The sequence below is a fragment of the Eleutherodactylus coqui genome, chromosome 5 (genome assembly GCF_035609145.1).
Source record: "Eleutherodactylus coqui strain aEleCoq1 chromosome 5, aEleCoq1.hap1, whole genome shotgun sequence".
NCBI lineage: Eukaryota > Metazoa > Chordata > Amphibia > Anura > Eleutherodactylidae > Eleutherodactylus > Eleutherodactylus coqui.
This window is the reverse complement of record NC_089841.1, coordinates 22,329,019-22,345,468: the sequence shown is the minus strand read 5'-3', so window position 1 is coordinate 22,345,468 and position 16,450 is coordinate 22,329,019. Positions and strand designations below refer to the sequence as shown.

Here is a 16,450-nt window from a genome sequence, read left to right as displayed (position 1 = left end):
TCATGAAGGGATGGCAGGATAATTGGTCTGTATTTATCCTTTCAATATTACTTTGAGAAAACAAACAAAAGCAATATAGTAGCATAGTCTGTAAGGAGAAAAAAGACATGTCCACCCAGATCAGACTAAACACCCCACCCCCCCCTCCAAAACCATCACCACCAAATATTGATTAAAAAAACAATGAGGTAGAAGCCAATTTCCTCCAATCTTGCCATCTGAATAATCCCCGGATCAGCAAGCCTTTTGCAGGTATTAATGGTTATAATGTATAATATTACATATCTAAAGAAACACTCCAGGCCCCTCTTGTACTCTTTTATCAAATTCGCCGTGACTGCGTCCTCCGGCAGAGAGTTCCTTAGTCTCACTGCTTGACATACAAGCAGGTTCTTTACTGAAAGATGTAGAAGCCTTATTTCCTGTAGAAGCAGAGGGCGCCCCCTTGTTACAGTCCTGGGTATAAATATATTATGGGAGAGATCTCTGTATTGACCCCTGATATATTTATATATAGTTATTAGGTCGCCCCTCAGCTGTCCTTTTTCTAAGCTAAGTAATCCCAGTTTTGATAACCTCTCTGGGTATTGTAGTCCACCCCTTCTATTTATTACTTTAGCTGCCCACCTTTGTACCGCTCAAGCTGCGATATGTCCTTGAGTACCAGTACCCAAACTGTCGACCATATTCCATGTGTGGTCTGACCACTGACTAGTAAAGATGAAGAACAATGCTCTAGTCATGCGCCCATATTTCTCTTTTAATGCACCTCATGATCCTATTTGCCTTGGCAGCAGCTGCCTGACACTGGTTGCTTCAGTTAAGCTTAATGATGATGATGATAATTATCCGTTCAGCTGTATCCAATGTTCGGTCCCTTCATGGATCAATGTTCTCCACGCATTTCTGTCATTCACCACTTCTTACAGGTCCACGATTGACATGATTTGTGGTTGCTTTGTGGTCTGGATATGAATTTCTCCAGCAGGTTCTGGGGTATTCCAAAGCTTCCTAATTGCAAAACTCTAATATACGCGCATAACAAGACTTCAGACTGAGACACTTTCCAGTTTGAAGCTTACAGGAGTTCTGGGGGAAAAACAATCCCAGAGCTTCTTTTAATAAAACACCTAATACCTGCCATTATGGACATATAACATATTACATGCGTAATGTATATTTATTTTTATTGGTTAAGCTATAAAGAATCCCCCCCATCCCCCACCTCCTCATGCCCCGTGTACAAACTAAGCCTTTGTCTCCTCAACATGTGGTCAGGCAAAGACCAGTTCCTTTTTCCCAGAAGTTGAGGTGGGGGTGGGGGAGGACTGAAGAGAAACCCAGCATTACTTTCAGCTCCACTCCATACCTATGTAATTTAACCCTAGAGTGGCTGCATTGGAACTTTACATTGGACTACTCTTATAGCCCACTACAGAGTCAAATCACTACAGCTGTGTAATACATCTAGTTTATACAAATCAATAGACATTTTATGCTAATTAATCATCATTTCTACTACACTTGATTGTATCAAGCCATTTTGCTTTTTGTTGTCCTGATCTTCTTTTTCAACTGACCTAGCCAAGCATCAGTACTGTTTCCAGTGAATTAGTGCGCATCACGTGACCATTAAAAGAGAGCTGCTGTTAGATTTTGGTCTCTATTGATGTTTTCGGTTTGACACGATCTAACACTACCTTGTACGTTGTCATGGCAGTCCAAGGTATCTATAGCATTTTAATCCAGCACCATAGCTCAAACACATCAGTTTTCCTTAGCATCCAACTATCGCAATGCTTACGTCATTATGGAAAAAAAGATTGCATTGACCAATCGTTTTTTTGTTGCAATACTAATTTCTTGTCCGTATCATTAGGGGACACAGCCAGACCTTGGGTATAGCTACTAAGCAAGAAGTGTTAACTCCTCCTACTAGCTATACTCCTCCTGCAGGCATTACGCTAATCAGTTTTTTAGCTCAGTGTCTGCAGGAGGCAGACCTGTCTTAATTTAGGTCGTCATGAAGACTTCGCTTGTGGGAATACGGGGAGACAAAGCTTTTCCCTGGCCTCTGTCCTCGCAGGGAAGGGCGAGTAGTACGGTGTCTCCGCCGTGCTGCTGGCGCCCGACCCAAAGAAGAAAAGGTGGCGCGATCATGTCCTTGCACAGTAAATCGCTGCCCGCCAGCTATAGTGTTCCCCACCCTGGAACAGCTCCCATCCCGTGTGACGGCGTGTGTAGAGGGGAACACTGTTGGAAGACAGACTGCCAGGGTGAAATGGACGGAGGACTAAAAAGCACAAGGTAAGCATGCCATTCCTCTATTTCTCCCCCTTCCCACTGAGCTAGAACGTCTGCTGTGATCGACATTCTGCCCAGGAGTTAGAGAAGCCAGGCCTGGCTTCTCCTTGGGGCCCCGTCTGGAGGAGGCGTAGGAAGCCTCTTCTGCTGCGCTACTGTGAGGGTCGGGGTGGCTTCGGCATCTGCGGCCCGCTACTTTAGTCCCGGCTTCAGGCCTTTCCATGGGGACGCGTTTGGCGGGAGTCCGTGGAGCACCTCCGCACCAGCAGCAGCTGTCGCGCTGACAGGGCAATGCACGGAGGCCCCTACAGCTCTCCGGCTGCGCAGCGATCCGCAGCCGCGGGCCTCTACTATAGTCCCCGGCTTTTTGGGCCTATCTGGGTGACAGGGCCGCATGCTCTGCGAGACCCCCGCCTGACCAGCGGTGGCAGCGGCCGTGGGGGTCGCGCCACCATAAGGGGACATAAATCTAGGCCCAGGCTTACATGGGGCCTACCTCACGACCGATGCAGGTCTTCCCTCTTGCCATGGCTGCGTCGCTTGCCGCCTTCCTCGCTTCAGCAGGCAATCCCTGGGCACTGGAGTTCAGGGGGGGATAGTTGGAGGATCCAAAAATTTAGGCCTCGGCTCAGACCTGGAATTAAGCCACGCCCACATTGGGGCAGCTCAGGAAAGTGACAGACAACCAACCACAATACTGGGGGTGGCTGATCTCTCCTCCTTTCCCGCCTCCGGCCACTCCTTCTTCCTCAGAGCTTCTGGCTGAGTTCCTCGCATTAGACCAGCCATGTGTGCACAGTCTGCTGCGTCTGAATTGAAAGTCATCTTCTCTGCGAGCCCAGGAGCTCCAGCTGGGACCTGGCAGCCTTGGATAGGGTAAGCTCTACTGAGGCAACTTCCTCCTGCGCTGTACTCCTCCTGCGGTCTTCACTTGCAGCATTTTGCCTAGTATTTTGTGCGCAGTATTGTTAACCCCACATCCGAACCCAGACCGGAAGGTTCTGGACAGGCTACAGGTAGAGTCCAGTTTTATGCTTGTGCTCATTGTAATGCGAAGCTCCCGTGCGGTCAGTCTGAGCCCCACTGTGCGAACTGTCTCCTAGCCCGGCAAGCTCCGGGCTAGGAATTGAACAGACAGCTGAGCCTGAATAGGCCCAATCCCTAGCTGCGGCGGTCTCTGACCTAGCTAGTACATCTGCTGCGATTTTACGCCGGCTGCATTCAGACGCTTCTTTCCCAGAGCGGTCACGGGGTAGGTCACGTAAAGGATGCAGATCCCACATCTCCAGGGAGTCCTCCCGTAGATCCCATTGCTCCAGGGAGTCCTCCCGTAGATCCCATTGCTCCAGGGAGTCCTCCCGTAGATCCCATTGCTCCAGGGAGTCCTCCCGTAGATCCCATTGCTCCAGGGAGTCCTCCCGTAGATCCCATTGCTCCAGGGAGTCCTCCCGTAGATCCCATTGCTCCAGGGAGTCCTCCCGTAGATCCCATTGCTCCAGGGAGTCCTCCCGTAGATCTCATTGCTCCAGGGAGTCCTCCCGTAGATCTCATTGCTCCAGGGAGTCCTCCCGTAGATCTCATTGCTCCAGGGAGTCCTCCCGTAGATCTCATTGCTCCAGGGAGTCCTCCCGTAGATTCCATTGCTCCAGGGAGTCCTTCCATTCACAGGCTGCATCTTCGTGATCCCGATATTCATCGGTGTTCCAATCTACGTCTCAGATGCAGCAGTCGTCCATCCCAGCGTCTAAGGATACTAGTCTCTTGGAAGGGGAAAGCTCTTGCTCTTCATCCTCCTTGGACTTGAACGAGGAGCAAGTGTCTAAGCTAGCTGCACTAATGGACAGCTTGGTCGTGGCAGTGAAGCTCCTTTAAATGCTCCCAACCACTTTTTGATAGAAATTCTTGCTCCCAATTCTTTTTCCCAATTTAACATATGGGCTTTTTTCCTTGGACTATGGTTCCCTGTTAGCATATTGTAGAAGCAGTATGTCTCCGATTTCCTCAGATTTGGCTGTGCAGTGACTTTAGTTATGATAGCCAAAGGCAATAATAGTAATTGGGAAATTACTTAGGAAGAATCTAATCCTGATGTATTTAAGCCTATCTCTATCTGGAACCCAATAAGCCGTCTGTAACGATTCAAAGGACTTCATCCCATTTGCTGATATAAGATCGTCTACTAATCGCCTCCAGTTTGATAAAGCGAAGTTTGGAATTAGGTAGTTTAGGGTTCGATAGGTAATGTTGGTTTCTGTAGGCAATTCTAATTATTTAGCTTCTGAATAAGGGACTTCCAGGCATCGACCGTGGCTCTCGTGGGTGGTGACACTTCTCGGGGCACCAGCTTCAATCCCGGAATATTAGACAAGGTTGTTAGAAATGTCGCGTATAGTGGGGTAGTATATAGTATAGTTTCATGTCCCTTTTTTTAATAGTAGTCATTTATTTAATATTCGGCGCATTCAAGATCTAACTGATAGCGTTAATACTTTCTTCTCACACCCTCATAAGATGTGCAGTAGAATTGATTTTATGTTGGTGGATAGAAACCTTAGTAATGTCACTTCCACAACCATAGGCACCATATCATGGTCAGATCACGCCTCTATAATGATATCAATTCAGGAACACATGAATCACTCTTCTATTAAAATCTGTCACCTCAACAACTTTATACTACATCCAAAATGTGCACTATCACTACAAGCAGTATCAGACTTCTTTGACCTTAATGATAACAATGAACTTTCTGCCTCCATCCTTTGGTGCCTCCATAAGGCCTTTATAAGAGGCCACTTTCTAAAAGAAGCGTCCTATGACAAAAACCTTAGAAATTCTCCAACCAGAATGAAAAACACGAATATGTTCACTACACAGACAAAATAAACTAGCTTTTTCCGCAGAGAGAGCTGAATAGATCGTTACTGTAAACCAACAGCTTCAGCAGCTCCAGATGTACGACCACGACCTGCCCTAAGAAAATTGAGAGTGACTATTACTGGCAAGGCAAGAAGCCAGGAGCCCTACTAGCAAAACAGCTAAATCACAATCATCTAAACTCCACATACCCTTTATCCGTGACTCCCAAAGCAATAAGCTTTTTAACCCTCAGGAAATCAGACACTTTGGCAACTTTTTACAAATCTTTATACAATTTAGCTTACAATATATTTACTGTAAATACTTCTCATTTTTTAAGTGTTTTAATGCTGGAAAAATTGCAATATTTGCTAAAGAAAATAGCAGAACATAAAAAGAAATAAAGGATCTAACTTTCCAGTAGTTGACTCTGCCTCTTTCCTCTACATTCCCACCTCTGTCCAAAGCAGATGTCCCGTCCTGATAAGAACGCACCCAACCCACGTTCCTCGGCCACTCACTGTCCCTATCTGCAACAGAAGCAAAACATTTAAGTAAGAATACAACTACCACCAATAACCACAGTACTTAGCTTGAGATGATCTGGGAAAAACAGGAGACCAAGATGCAGCTCTGATTCCAACAACCATCAGATGAAGACTGAGAATAACCAGCACAGGACCACAGCTAAGACCGGAATAAGAGCCCTCCCTAATTGCTAACCAGGTTCAACAGGTAGCAGAACACTCTCATAGACCTTCCCAACAGTGCTAGAGAAAGCTGGGAGGAAAATACAAAACCATACTAGCATAAACCAGACCTCCATGAACAAATGCTAAAACCTACCGCAACACTTCCCGACTGCAATCTAGCAATCGGAATAATCTCTGTATCGCCCACCTTTCTGAAGTAATCAGTGATAGAACATGTAATATTATTACACTCCAGGCCCCTCTTGTACTCTTTTAGGGAGTACACCATCGCCATGTCCTCAGGCAGAAAATACCATAGTATCACTGCTCTTACAATAAAGTACCCCATTCGATGTTGTGTAGAAACCTTCCCTCTAGACGTAGATGGCGCCCCCTTGTTACAGTCCTGGGTATAAATAGATGATCAGAGAGATCTCTGTATTGACCCCTGATATATCTATACATAGTTATTTGGTTGCCCCTTAGCTGACTTTTTTTTAAAACTAACCCTAATTTTGCTAACCTTTCTGGGTGTTGTAGTCCACCCATTCTACTTATTAGTTTGTTTTTTTTTGCCCTTCTTTGAACCCGCTCAAGCTCTGATATGTCTTTCTTGAGTACCGGTGCCAAAAACTGTCCACAATTACTTGTCTGATGACCAAGACTAGTAAACCAAGACATCTGGATGTAAATCCCAGATAATTGTCACTACAGTTAAAGATAAAAAGAAATACACTTGTCAGATAATCGGGAAGAGAAACGCACTTAATTCTGAAAACAAGCCTTTTCATAAAGCCAAACTTCATGAACCTGATGACTGAATCAATTTAGGAAGTATCCACTTTGACATGACTGATAACTGCTGCTGTCCGATCAGTTTTGGTCGTCATGATGATTAATGACTTCTTCTGATCATGTAAAACCTTCCACACGACTTCTCCAACCGTCTGCTGACTTTTACAATATTTGTCCCACAGCTTTTGTATCAGGATGAAGATCTGACCAATATTACTGCTACAGAGACAAATGTGAGGGGTGATCAGCGGTGTAAAGAGGGGATTCCTACAGGTAACCGCCCAGGTGAGTAGTAACCACTAAATACAGCAGAGAAGAGTCATAGAATGATAGAGTTGGAAGGGACCACCATGGTCATCGGGTCCAGCCCCCTGCTCAGTGCAGGATCACTAAATCATCCCAGACAGATATTTGTCCAGCCTTTGTTTGAACATTTCCATGGAAGGAGAACTCACCCCCTCCCGTGGTAACCTGTTCCACTCATTCATCACCACTGTCAGAAAGTTTTTTCTAATATCTAATCTGTGTTTCCTCCCTTTCAGTTTCATCCCATTGCTTCTACTCTTTCCTTGTGCAGATGAGAATAGGGCTGATCCCTCTGCACTGTGACAGCCCTTCAGATATTTGTAGACAGCTATTAAATCTCCTCTCGACCTTTTGCTTTTGCAACCTGAACATTCCCAAATAATTACCAATCCCCATGGCACAATATTTGCAGACCGCTCACCATCTTGGTAACTCTTCTCTGAACTTGCTCCAGTTTGTCTGTCTTTTATAAATCGGGGTGCCCAGAACTGGACACAATATTCCAGATGGGGTCTGACTAAGGAAGAGTAGAGGGGGATAATGACCTCATGTGATCTAGACTCTCTGTTTATCTTAATTAGAGATGAGCGAGCGTACTCGCTAAGGCAAACTACTCGAGCAAGTAGTGCCTTATGCGAGTACCTGCCCGCTCATCTCTAATCTTAATACATTCCAGAATTGGTTTTGCCTATTTTTTGCTACTGCATCACATTGTTGACTCATGCTCAGTATGTTATCTATTAGTCACAGATTCTCCTTGGTTAGCGGCTGCAGATAGTTATGTAGATTTATAAGCTCTGGGATCTATCAGTTTCCGCTGTATATTCCCCCCATTCAGCCCGAGTACAAACTACATATGGATCACATGTGATACCGTTATAGGTGATCACACAGGATGGGCATTTACAGCACGGACATGAAACACACCTATGTGAGCCGGAACTACTATTCACTATATGATGTCTATACTGATGGGGGAGAAATGGTTTTACAGTTCTGGGACTGAGGGTCCTTTTACACTGACCAACTCTGATCCGATGTAACCAGCGCTGATCGGTAGGCAGGTCAGTTGGGTTACTTTTTGTTTTACACGGACCAAGAATCGCTGCTATGGGAACGAATGATCTTTAGTCTGACCGCTGATGCACATAGGCCGGCTGGTCATCTCCTCGGTAATATGGAGGGATGTAAAGCTACCAGGGAGCATTTTATGCTTGCTGAAAAGAAGATATTGCAATAGAAAATGGGGAAAAAATGACAAATGGCGCTTTTAATAAATCTACACAAATTCTAGTGGTCTGCTTTTTCGCCACATATTGTACTTCATTTAGGTGCAACAAACAATGTCATCGCGTAGCTCCGCCCCCGTCACGTACCGATTCCAGCCAATCAGAAGGCTGGAACCGGCACACATCATGGGGCGGAGCTACGCGATGACGCATACAAGGGGGCGGAGCCAAAACACCAATGCTGCCGAGCGGAGCCGAAGGGAGAAGACCCATCTGCGCAAGCGCGTCTAAAAAAGCAAGAAGACACCGAAATTAGACGGAACCATGGCGACGGGGACGCTAGCAACGGAGCAGGTAAGTGAATAACTTCTGTATGGCTCATATTTAATGCACGATGTATATTACAAAGTGCATTAATATGGCCATACAGAAGTGTATAGACCCACTTGATTTCACGAGACAACCCCTTTAATGACAATATTGCTTAGTTTACATGTCGAGCCTGGGTGTGGTTCGTCTTAATAAATTTTGAAACATTTCCTGTGTGAAGTTTGTGCTTGTTGACCCACACCAGATCCCCCAAACCCTGTCAAATTTTTCAGGGTATTTTCTGTTTTTGTAGACTATTTTTTCGTATGGTAGGATAGTATTAATGATGCTCTGCCATTTTGTAATTGTCGGGGGGCGCCTGTCCATCCATCGTAACGCTATAACTTTACGGGCATAAAATAGTACTTTAGTAAGAAATATTTTATCATAGTGCTGCCACTGTTCCTTGTCCATGACCCCCAGCAGGCACATCGCTGGATCCAGTGGTATTGGTATTCCCATCAGTTGGGTTAGGAACTCTGTGATCTCCTCCCAGTACATATACACCATCGGGCAGTCCCATATTAGATGGTTGAAGTTTGCGTTTGGTGCGTGGCAGCGGTGGCACTGATTGGTAGTCGATTTATTCATTTTATGGAGTCTACTCGGTGTTAGGTAGCATTGGTGCAGGATATATAATTGGGTAAGTTTGTTATTCGCGGCTGGTGAGACCCCGGTGTACATAGCCATTGAGGTCTCCCAGTCCTCATTAGTCAGTGTTGGAAAGATGGAGAGAACTTATCCCATCACCGTCATTTGTGTGCCGGGGGTCCTGGAGTGTAGCAGGTGGGTATATAGTGCCGAGATTAGGCCCCTGGGACCTTGTGTGCGCAGTATACCTATTAATGGGTATGTTGAAAAGGGTCTCCTGGGCTCCGGGAACTGAGCTGTCAGTGCGTGTCTGAGTTGTAGGTATCTAAAGAATCCTGTTCTAGGTACCTGGTATAGTTGTTGCAGTTGGTCAAAGGAGGCTAGTATTTCATCAATGTATAGGTGTTCCAATGTGGTGATTCCCAGGTTTGACCAAAATTGTCTGTCTGGTAGGTTTAGTAAGTGCGGCAGCGCTCTGTTGTTCCATAAGGGGGTCTCCAGGGGGGTGTCTTCCCGCCTAGTCAGTTGCCTACATGCCTTCCAGACATTTGTTGCAAGTCTGTGAATGGGCAGCATTTGTTTTGTCAACAGTCCTGGTGCCTCCAGGAGGATCCAGAGTGATGCCTCCGAGAGGAAGTACATCAGGTGGTGCTCGGAGTTCGGGAGAGGAGAGCCCGACAACCAGTGGCGTATATATCTAACTTGCCCCGCTAGGTAATATATTTTAAAGTCCGGCAGTGCCATCCCTGCTAGTTCTTTGGGTTTTTGTATGGTTTCCATACAGAGTTTGGCTCTGGATTTTCCCCAAATAAATGAGGTTATTAATGAGTTAGTTTTTTTGAAGACTTTTTGTGTTATAGTCGTTTCTGCGTGCTCCAACCGGTATAGGTATTTGGGGAGTATTATCATTTTGATAAGGTTTATTCTACCTGCTACAGATAGGGGTAGAGAGCTCCAGGCTTTTAGTTTTAGTTGTAAAGTTGTCATTAGGGGCGCGATGTTTAGATCAAAGCTTTGGGTGTGGTCTCTGGTGATATAGATCCCCAAATATTTAAATTGAGGAACTATTTGCAGATTATGATACACTTCTCCCGTCCTCCACTCCTCCCCCCTCAGCGGCATAAGAGTAGACTTCTGCCAGTTAATGCGTAGGCCTGAGAAGTTCCCAAATTCATCTATTTGAGAGATGGCCAGTGGTAGGGTGTGTTTGGGTTCTGACATATAGAGTATTATGTCATCTGCATATAATCCTATCTTATCTTCTCTAGGTCTAATCTGAATTCCCTTGTATAATGCATGCTGTCGGATCTTTAGAGCCAGGGGCTCTATGGCAATTGCAAATAGAAGGGGGGAAAGCGGGCAGCCCTGTCGGGTCCCCCTGTGGAGTGGGAAGGAGGTGGAGATCAGGCCATTCGCCATTATCCTTGCCGTCGGGGCGCTATATAGGATAGAGACCCATTTAATAAACGTCTCTCCGAATCCGAATTTCCGCAGAACCTCCATCAGGTATGGCCATTCTACTGAGTTGAATGCCTTGGCTGCGTCCAGTGAGGCCAAGGCCCAGTTCGCTCTCCACCTCCACCCCACCTGCGTGATCACCTGCGTCCTTCTGATATTTTCTGACGTGGACATTCCCAGAATGAACCCGGATTGGTCCGGGTGTATAATGTCTTTGATTACTTGGTTCAGCCTGGAGGCCAACACCTTGGTAAGGATTTTATAGTCTGTGTTTAAGAGGGAGATGGGCCTATATGACCCACACTCCTCTGGGTTTTTATCAGGCTTTAATATGAGGACTATGTTGGCCTCGAGCATCGATTCTGGGAGATGTTCTTTTTTAAATATATCTTCATATAGCGTGAGTAGTTGTGGTGTTATTTCCTCCCTGTATTGTAGGTAGACTTCTACTGGTATGCCATCTATACCCGGGGACTTATTTTTTGCCATGTCCTCCAGTGCCTTCTCTATCTCGTCTATTGTAATGGGGTCGTCTAGCAGGGATCTATGTGTGTCTTGTATTGCTGGGAATGTTATACTGGCTAGGTAGGTCTCTAGCTCTGTTGGGGTGTAGTTAGTTTGGGATTGGTATAGGTCGGAGTAGAATTGTTGGAATCTACCTAATATATCTTTGGGGTCTGTGGTTATTGTGCCCTCTGCTGATTTAATCCTTAGTATGGGCCGGGGAGGTGTTCTCTTGTCGGGCCATGTATGCTAATAATTTGCTGGACTGATTACCCAATTCAAAGAAGGACTGGCGAGTAAAGAATAATTTTCTTTGGGCTTTCTCTTTTAAATGTAGCAGATACTCTCTGCCTGCTTGTAACCATTTGTCCCTTTTTTCATTTGAGGGGTCAGATATGAATTCCTTTTCTAGCTGTCGGCATTGTTCCGCTAATTGTTCTCCTTCCTTTGCTGTGGTTTTTTTGATGAAGGAGATTGAGGATTTAAAGCATCCTTTAAGGTATGGTTTGAAGGCTTCCCAAACCAGCATCCTATCAGGGCTCGCTTTGTGTGCTTCGTAGTATATTTGAATTTGGTCTACTATTCGGTCATTTGGGTCGAGCAGCGACAGCCAAAACGGGTGTATTCGTTGTTTCTTAGTAACAGGAGAGCTTGGGTTTTTGAGGGCCCTGCGGATTGGCGAGTGGTCTGACACCCCTCTTGGGAGGAGTTCTATGGATTAAACTTTTGGGAATAGTGAGGGAGATCCAAATATGTAGTCTATTCGACTCAGCGCATGGTTGTGGGCTGCATGGCAGGAGAACTCCCGCTGGTGTGGGTGGAATGTTCGCCATATATCCAACCATCCCGTCACCGAGATCATAGAGGCTAGTCAAGTCGGGCCCGTGTCCCCTGAGCACCGCCCCCGAACCTGTCAAGGAGCGGGTCCATGACCATATTCATGTCTCCCATGCAGATAATCGTTGCATCTGGTGAAAATGAGGCAAATTGTATGCCTTCCGCCAGCAGGACTGTTGACGTTAATGGTGGATTATAGTAGCATAGGAGTACATATAAATCGTTATTTATTTTGGATCTTACGAAGATAAACCTGCCCTCCGGGTCTTTTTTCAGTTGTTCCATATCCCATCTGAGTGATCTTTCTATCAGTAAAGACACCCCCCCTTGGAGTATGATGTGTGGTATGAATGTGCCGACCACTGAACCCATGGCTTCGACAGGCATTTAGAAGTTTCGGGCGTGAGGTGGGTCTCCTGTAGGCACAATACATGTGGTCGCCAGGAGCGTATCAGTGAATTTATTGTGGTTCGCTTTCTGGGGGATCCCATGCCTCTGATGTTCCAGGACACAAAGGTTATCTCAGCCATTGGCGGAGGTGATGTAATTGAGTTTTTTTAATGGCATTCTGTCCCTCAGGAAACCCCCCGCCACTCCTCGCCACATCTTTGTTACTCGTTATACAATCGCATTCCAGTACATTTACATGAAAAGCATTAACATTGAGCATCCGATGCATACAACTTAAAAACATTGCGGTAGTGTAATACCAACTTGTAACTTCTACAACTTGTAGTCAAACAGGTTTTGGTTGCTGAATACTTTTTTGCTATGTCAGTATTCGTGGCTAACTTTTATTCGGGGTAACCAACTTAGCATAGCTTCGACATTCGCTATACTGTTAGGTTGTTAAAGCAGTAGTGCGAGCCGACCATATTTCGTTGTATATTGGTTAGGTGGGCTGAGAGGAGGGGGGCGGGGGGGGGGGGGCTGGAGGGGTAAGGAGGGGAGGGGTGGGAGTAAGGGTGGTAAGGAATATTACGCCGGGGGTGGCCCGGAGGGAGCACTTCATCTTTGGTTTAGTGGTTTGCCATATCCTTAAGTAGTTTTAATAACACATTTATATATTGTATGGAAGTTCCGTTGCCTAAAAGGGAGATAAGAAATGGTTAAATTTGTATACGTTACAGTCTTTCTGGTCGTCGTCTAGTGGTTAACCATTCTTCTGCTTCGGATGGTGAGGTGAAGAAGTGGGTGCGTTTTCCGTCGATCACTCGCAGTCGCGCTGGGTACACCATGGAGTACGGGAGCTGCAGATCTCGGAGTTGCCTTTTAACGCTGAAGAATGACGCTCTTTGTTTTTGGAGGTCTACCGAGAAATCCGGGAAGATGGATACTGTGGCGTTGTCGTGGCGTAGGGGTCCTCCTTTTCTGGCAGCTTGCAGGATAATATCTCTGTCAGGAGAGTTGAGTAGTCTTGCTAGTAGAGGTCTGGGAGGGGCCTGGGTATGGGCGGCTTCATTGGCACTCGGTGGACTCGTTCAATAACGAAGATTTGTGATAGGTCAGCATTGGGAAGACGTTCACGGATCCATTTCTCTAAGAATTCTTCGGGTCTCTGCCCCTCTGCTCGTTCTGGCAGGCCGACTATGTGCAGATTGTTGCGTCGCGAACGATTTTCAAGGTCGTCCGCTTTTTGTCTCCAATATTCAGCTTTTTGTGTTAGGTCTCTTATTGTGGCTGACTTTGGTGAGACGGTATCATCTAGTGTGGATATTCTGTCTTCCGTATTAGTGACTCTTTCTCTCAGGTTTTGGAGGTCTTGTCTAAGGAGGCTTACATCCATTTTTACTTCGTCAATTTTACTGGTAAGGGTAGTCGTGGATGTTTGGATTGCAGTTAGCAGCTGCTCGGACAATTGTTGTAGGGTTTGAACTGTCCCTTCTGCTGGGCCTGGGTTGGTGTTGTTTGTCAGGGGTGATGAGCCCCCCGGGGCCGATGATGTAGGAGCGGAGCCTGGGTCCTTGCGGGTTTCGCTTCTAGCAAACTCTTTCAATTTGTCAGCTGTTGTGTTTTGCCTAGTAGGCCCCATGCTACCCTCTCAGGGGTGTTTGGTGGCGTACTCGATTACTTTGTCTCCACTAGGTGCTGTTGCGCTTCGTTAGCGGTGATCGTTTGCCGCCGCTTGCGGGGGGGGCCTTCTGCAGGACCTGTGTCACCCTTTCCCTCTGTTGGGGGTATTCTGCAGATACTTCTGTGGCTTCTTCTCTGGGTATAGTGGGGAGGGGGGGGGCTCTGTTCCTGGGCTCAGGTTTATGTGGGATACAGTGGCTGCTGCCCTTTCCCCCCCAGCACACAATTGGTTGCCGTTTCCAGCGTTACCTTTCTCCTCTGGTATGAGGATCTCTGTGCGCCCTCTCTGCTCGGCTTGTCACCTCTGGGTCTGTTGGCTCCGCCCACAGACCGACAGCCGTAACGGCCACAGCGCCGCGGGTCCGCCGCTGGTGTTGTCATGGGCGCCGGTACTGCGGGCGCCTCACCGGGTATCCGGTCCTTTCTTTTAGTCGGCGCGAGGTGGGGTGCGCTGGGCTCCGGCAGTTGCTGGCTGGCCGATGGTCTTCTCCACAAGATGGCGGCTGTGGCTGCGGCTCCGCGTGTTCGCTGTCCGGGGGTCCTCGCTGTGGGTGCTGTGTGGGCTCTGCAGTGCTTTGCGGCGTCGCCGGCGGTCCAGGTCTCCCCCTCCCTTCTTTCTGCCGCATATAACACAGGGTCTGAGGCTTGCTGGCTGGCTGGTAGGTACCTCGTGTTATGGAATGGCGGCTCCCTCCGCTTCTCGGGTGTCCTGCCGGCTCTGCTGCTGTTGTGCTTTCCCCAGAAGGTGTTTTTTAGGGTCTGGCCTCTTTCCCCTCTCCTCCGGAGATGTTGTACCGGGGTTGGGAGTCCTCAGGATGGGCACAGGATTGTTGGCTGGACAGTTAGAGCGGGAGCTCTTCTCACATGCGACCGGTCAGCTCGGCTGCTTGGCCACGCCCCCTGTGAACACACTTTAAGGGTGGAAACACACAGTGCAGTTGGTCACACAAAATACTGGCATAATTACATGGCGACTGGCCGCAGTCGGTGGGCACGGTCTGCTTGTGTGTGACCGGCCACAATGTGTCCTTGCATCCTTGTTTATCTATTTAACAGAAATCAGAACCAAGGCCATAACATAATTACAGCACCAGAACCAAGCTTGGTGATATACATAGATGCAATACCAGAACCAAGCTTAGTACGTAAATACAGCAGCTGAGCCAAGCTGTGTACATGTATACAGAACCAGGAACTGTATTTCGCCCTTTATGACCAGTTTCAGACGAGTGCATTAAGGGCACATTTTACAGATGTATCCCAGCCCGACTGCAGGTCTATGGAGCAGAGCTTGCCGCATGACAGGGAACTATGAAGTGTATAGACTGCAAGTAGAAGCAGGGGCGTACAAAGAACCCATGGGGACCCAATCCAAGACTCAGAATGCCTCCCTGCCCCGGCCTAGTCCTGGTCTGAGGTGACCGAATATAGAATTACTGTATGCACTAAGCTGTCTTATAGATGAGCAGTTCTATATTTGCTGCACACCGTGTGTTACTGACATCCGGCTTCATGAGAGATTTTATATGAGTTCTTTATGGAAAACAGAAACTAATGTTGGTGCAGAAATGGCCGAGCTCCATCTGTATGGAATATACTATTCCTGTAGCTTGGGCTCCAGATCTACCGGGGACAGGAGCCCGGGGATTGTGGAGGACTCTGCTGCAAATTACTCTTCACGACCCCTTTTCAGACCCCCCAGGACCCCCATGTTATTGATGAAAACCAGAATTAGTTACTTGTAAGTCCCGATTCACATCTGTAGTTTTTGGGGATGTTTTCTGCACTGCCAATCCCTTAGTCTTTAAGTGAGCTGCAAACCAAGTGACTTCTATGAGTGAATGATCCTCACTCACTTACTCTGTCGGGATTATTTTTGAGATCTATAATATGAAAAAAATCAACTTTATTCTTGGCAGATGACGGTACCGGGAGCTCAGAGGGACGTCTGATATCTGCAGATTGTAAAGCAGAGGATTGTGGTATCATACATGCTACATATGAAGAACCTGCCATTATCCCAGATATCCCCTCAGCCCTTCACAGTAAAGATCCATCATCTGATCCTTTCATACAGGTCCCATCACAGACTGATAAATGTCAAAGTAGGAGAAAACCTGAAAGAGCTGACAGAAAGGAGAAGCCATATTCATGTTCAGAATGTGGGAAATGTTTTGCAGAGAAAGTAGACCTTGTTAGACATCAGAGAATTCACACAGGAGAAAAGCCGTTTTCTTGCTCAGTTTGTGGGAAATGTTTTGCAGCAAAATCACATCTTGTTGATCATCAGAAAATTCACACAGGGGAGAAGCCGTTTGTATGTTCAGAATGTGGGAAATGTTTTGCAGTGAAATCGAACTTTGTTAAACATCAGAGAATTCACACAGGAGTGAAGCCATATTCATGTTCAGAATGTGGGAAATGTTTTGCAGA

The 16,450-nt window shown here is 46.7% G+C and overlaps 1 protein-coding gene across 6 annotated transcripts in view; it reads left to right on the top strand.

Moving 5' to 3' along the window:
• Positions 1 to 16,450, top strand: part of LOC136627325 (oocyte zinc finger protein XlCOF7.1-like) — a 722,169-nt gene that overhangs the window by 630,132 nt on the left and 75,587 nt on the right. For 2 of the 6 annotated variants that reach the window (XM_066602340.1, XM_066602334.1), the window contains one exon: positions 6,833 to 6,935. The exons of the other annotated variants lie outside the window; for them this stretch is intronic. In XM_066602340.1, coding sequence (XP_066458437.1) covers positions 6,833 to 6,935 — 103 coding nt within the window. The remainder of the gene's footprint in view (positions 1 to 6,832; positions 6,936 to 16,450) is intronic. 6 annotated transcript variants of the gene reach the window in all.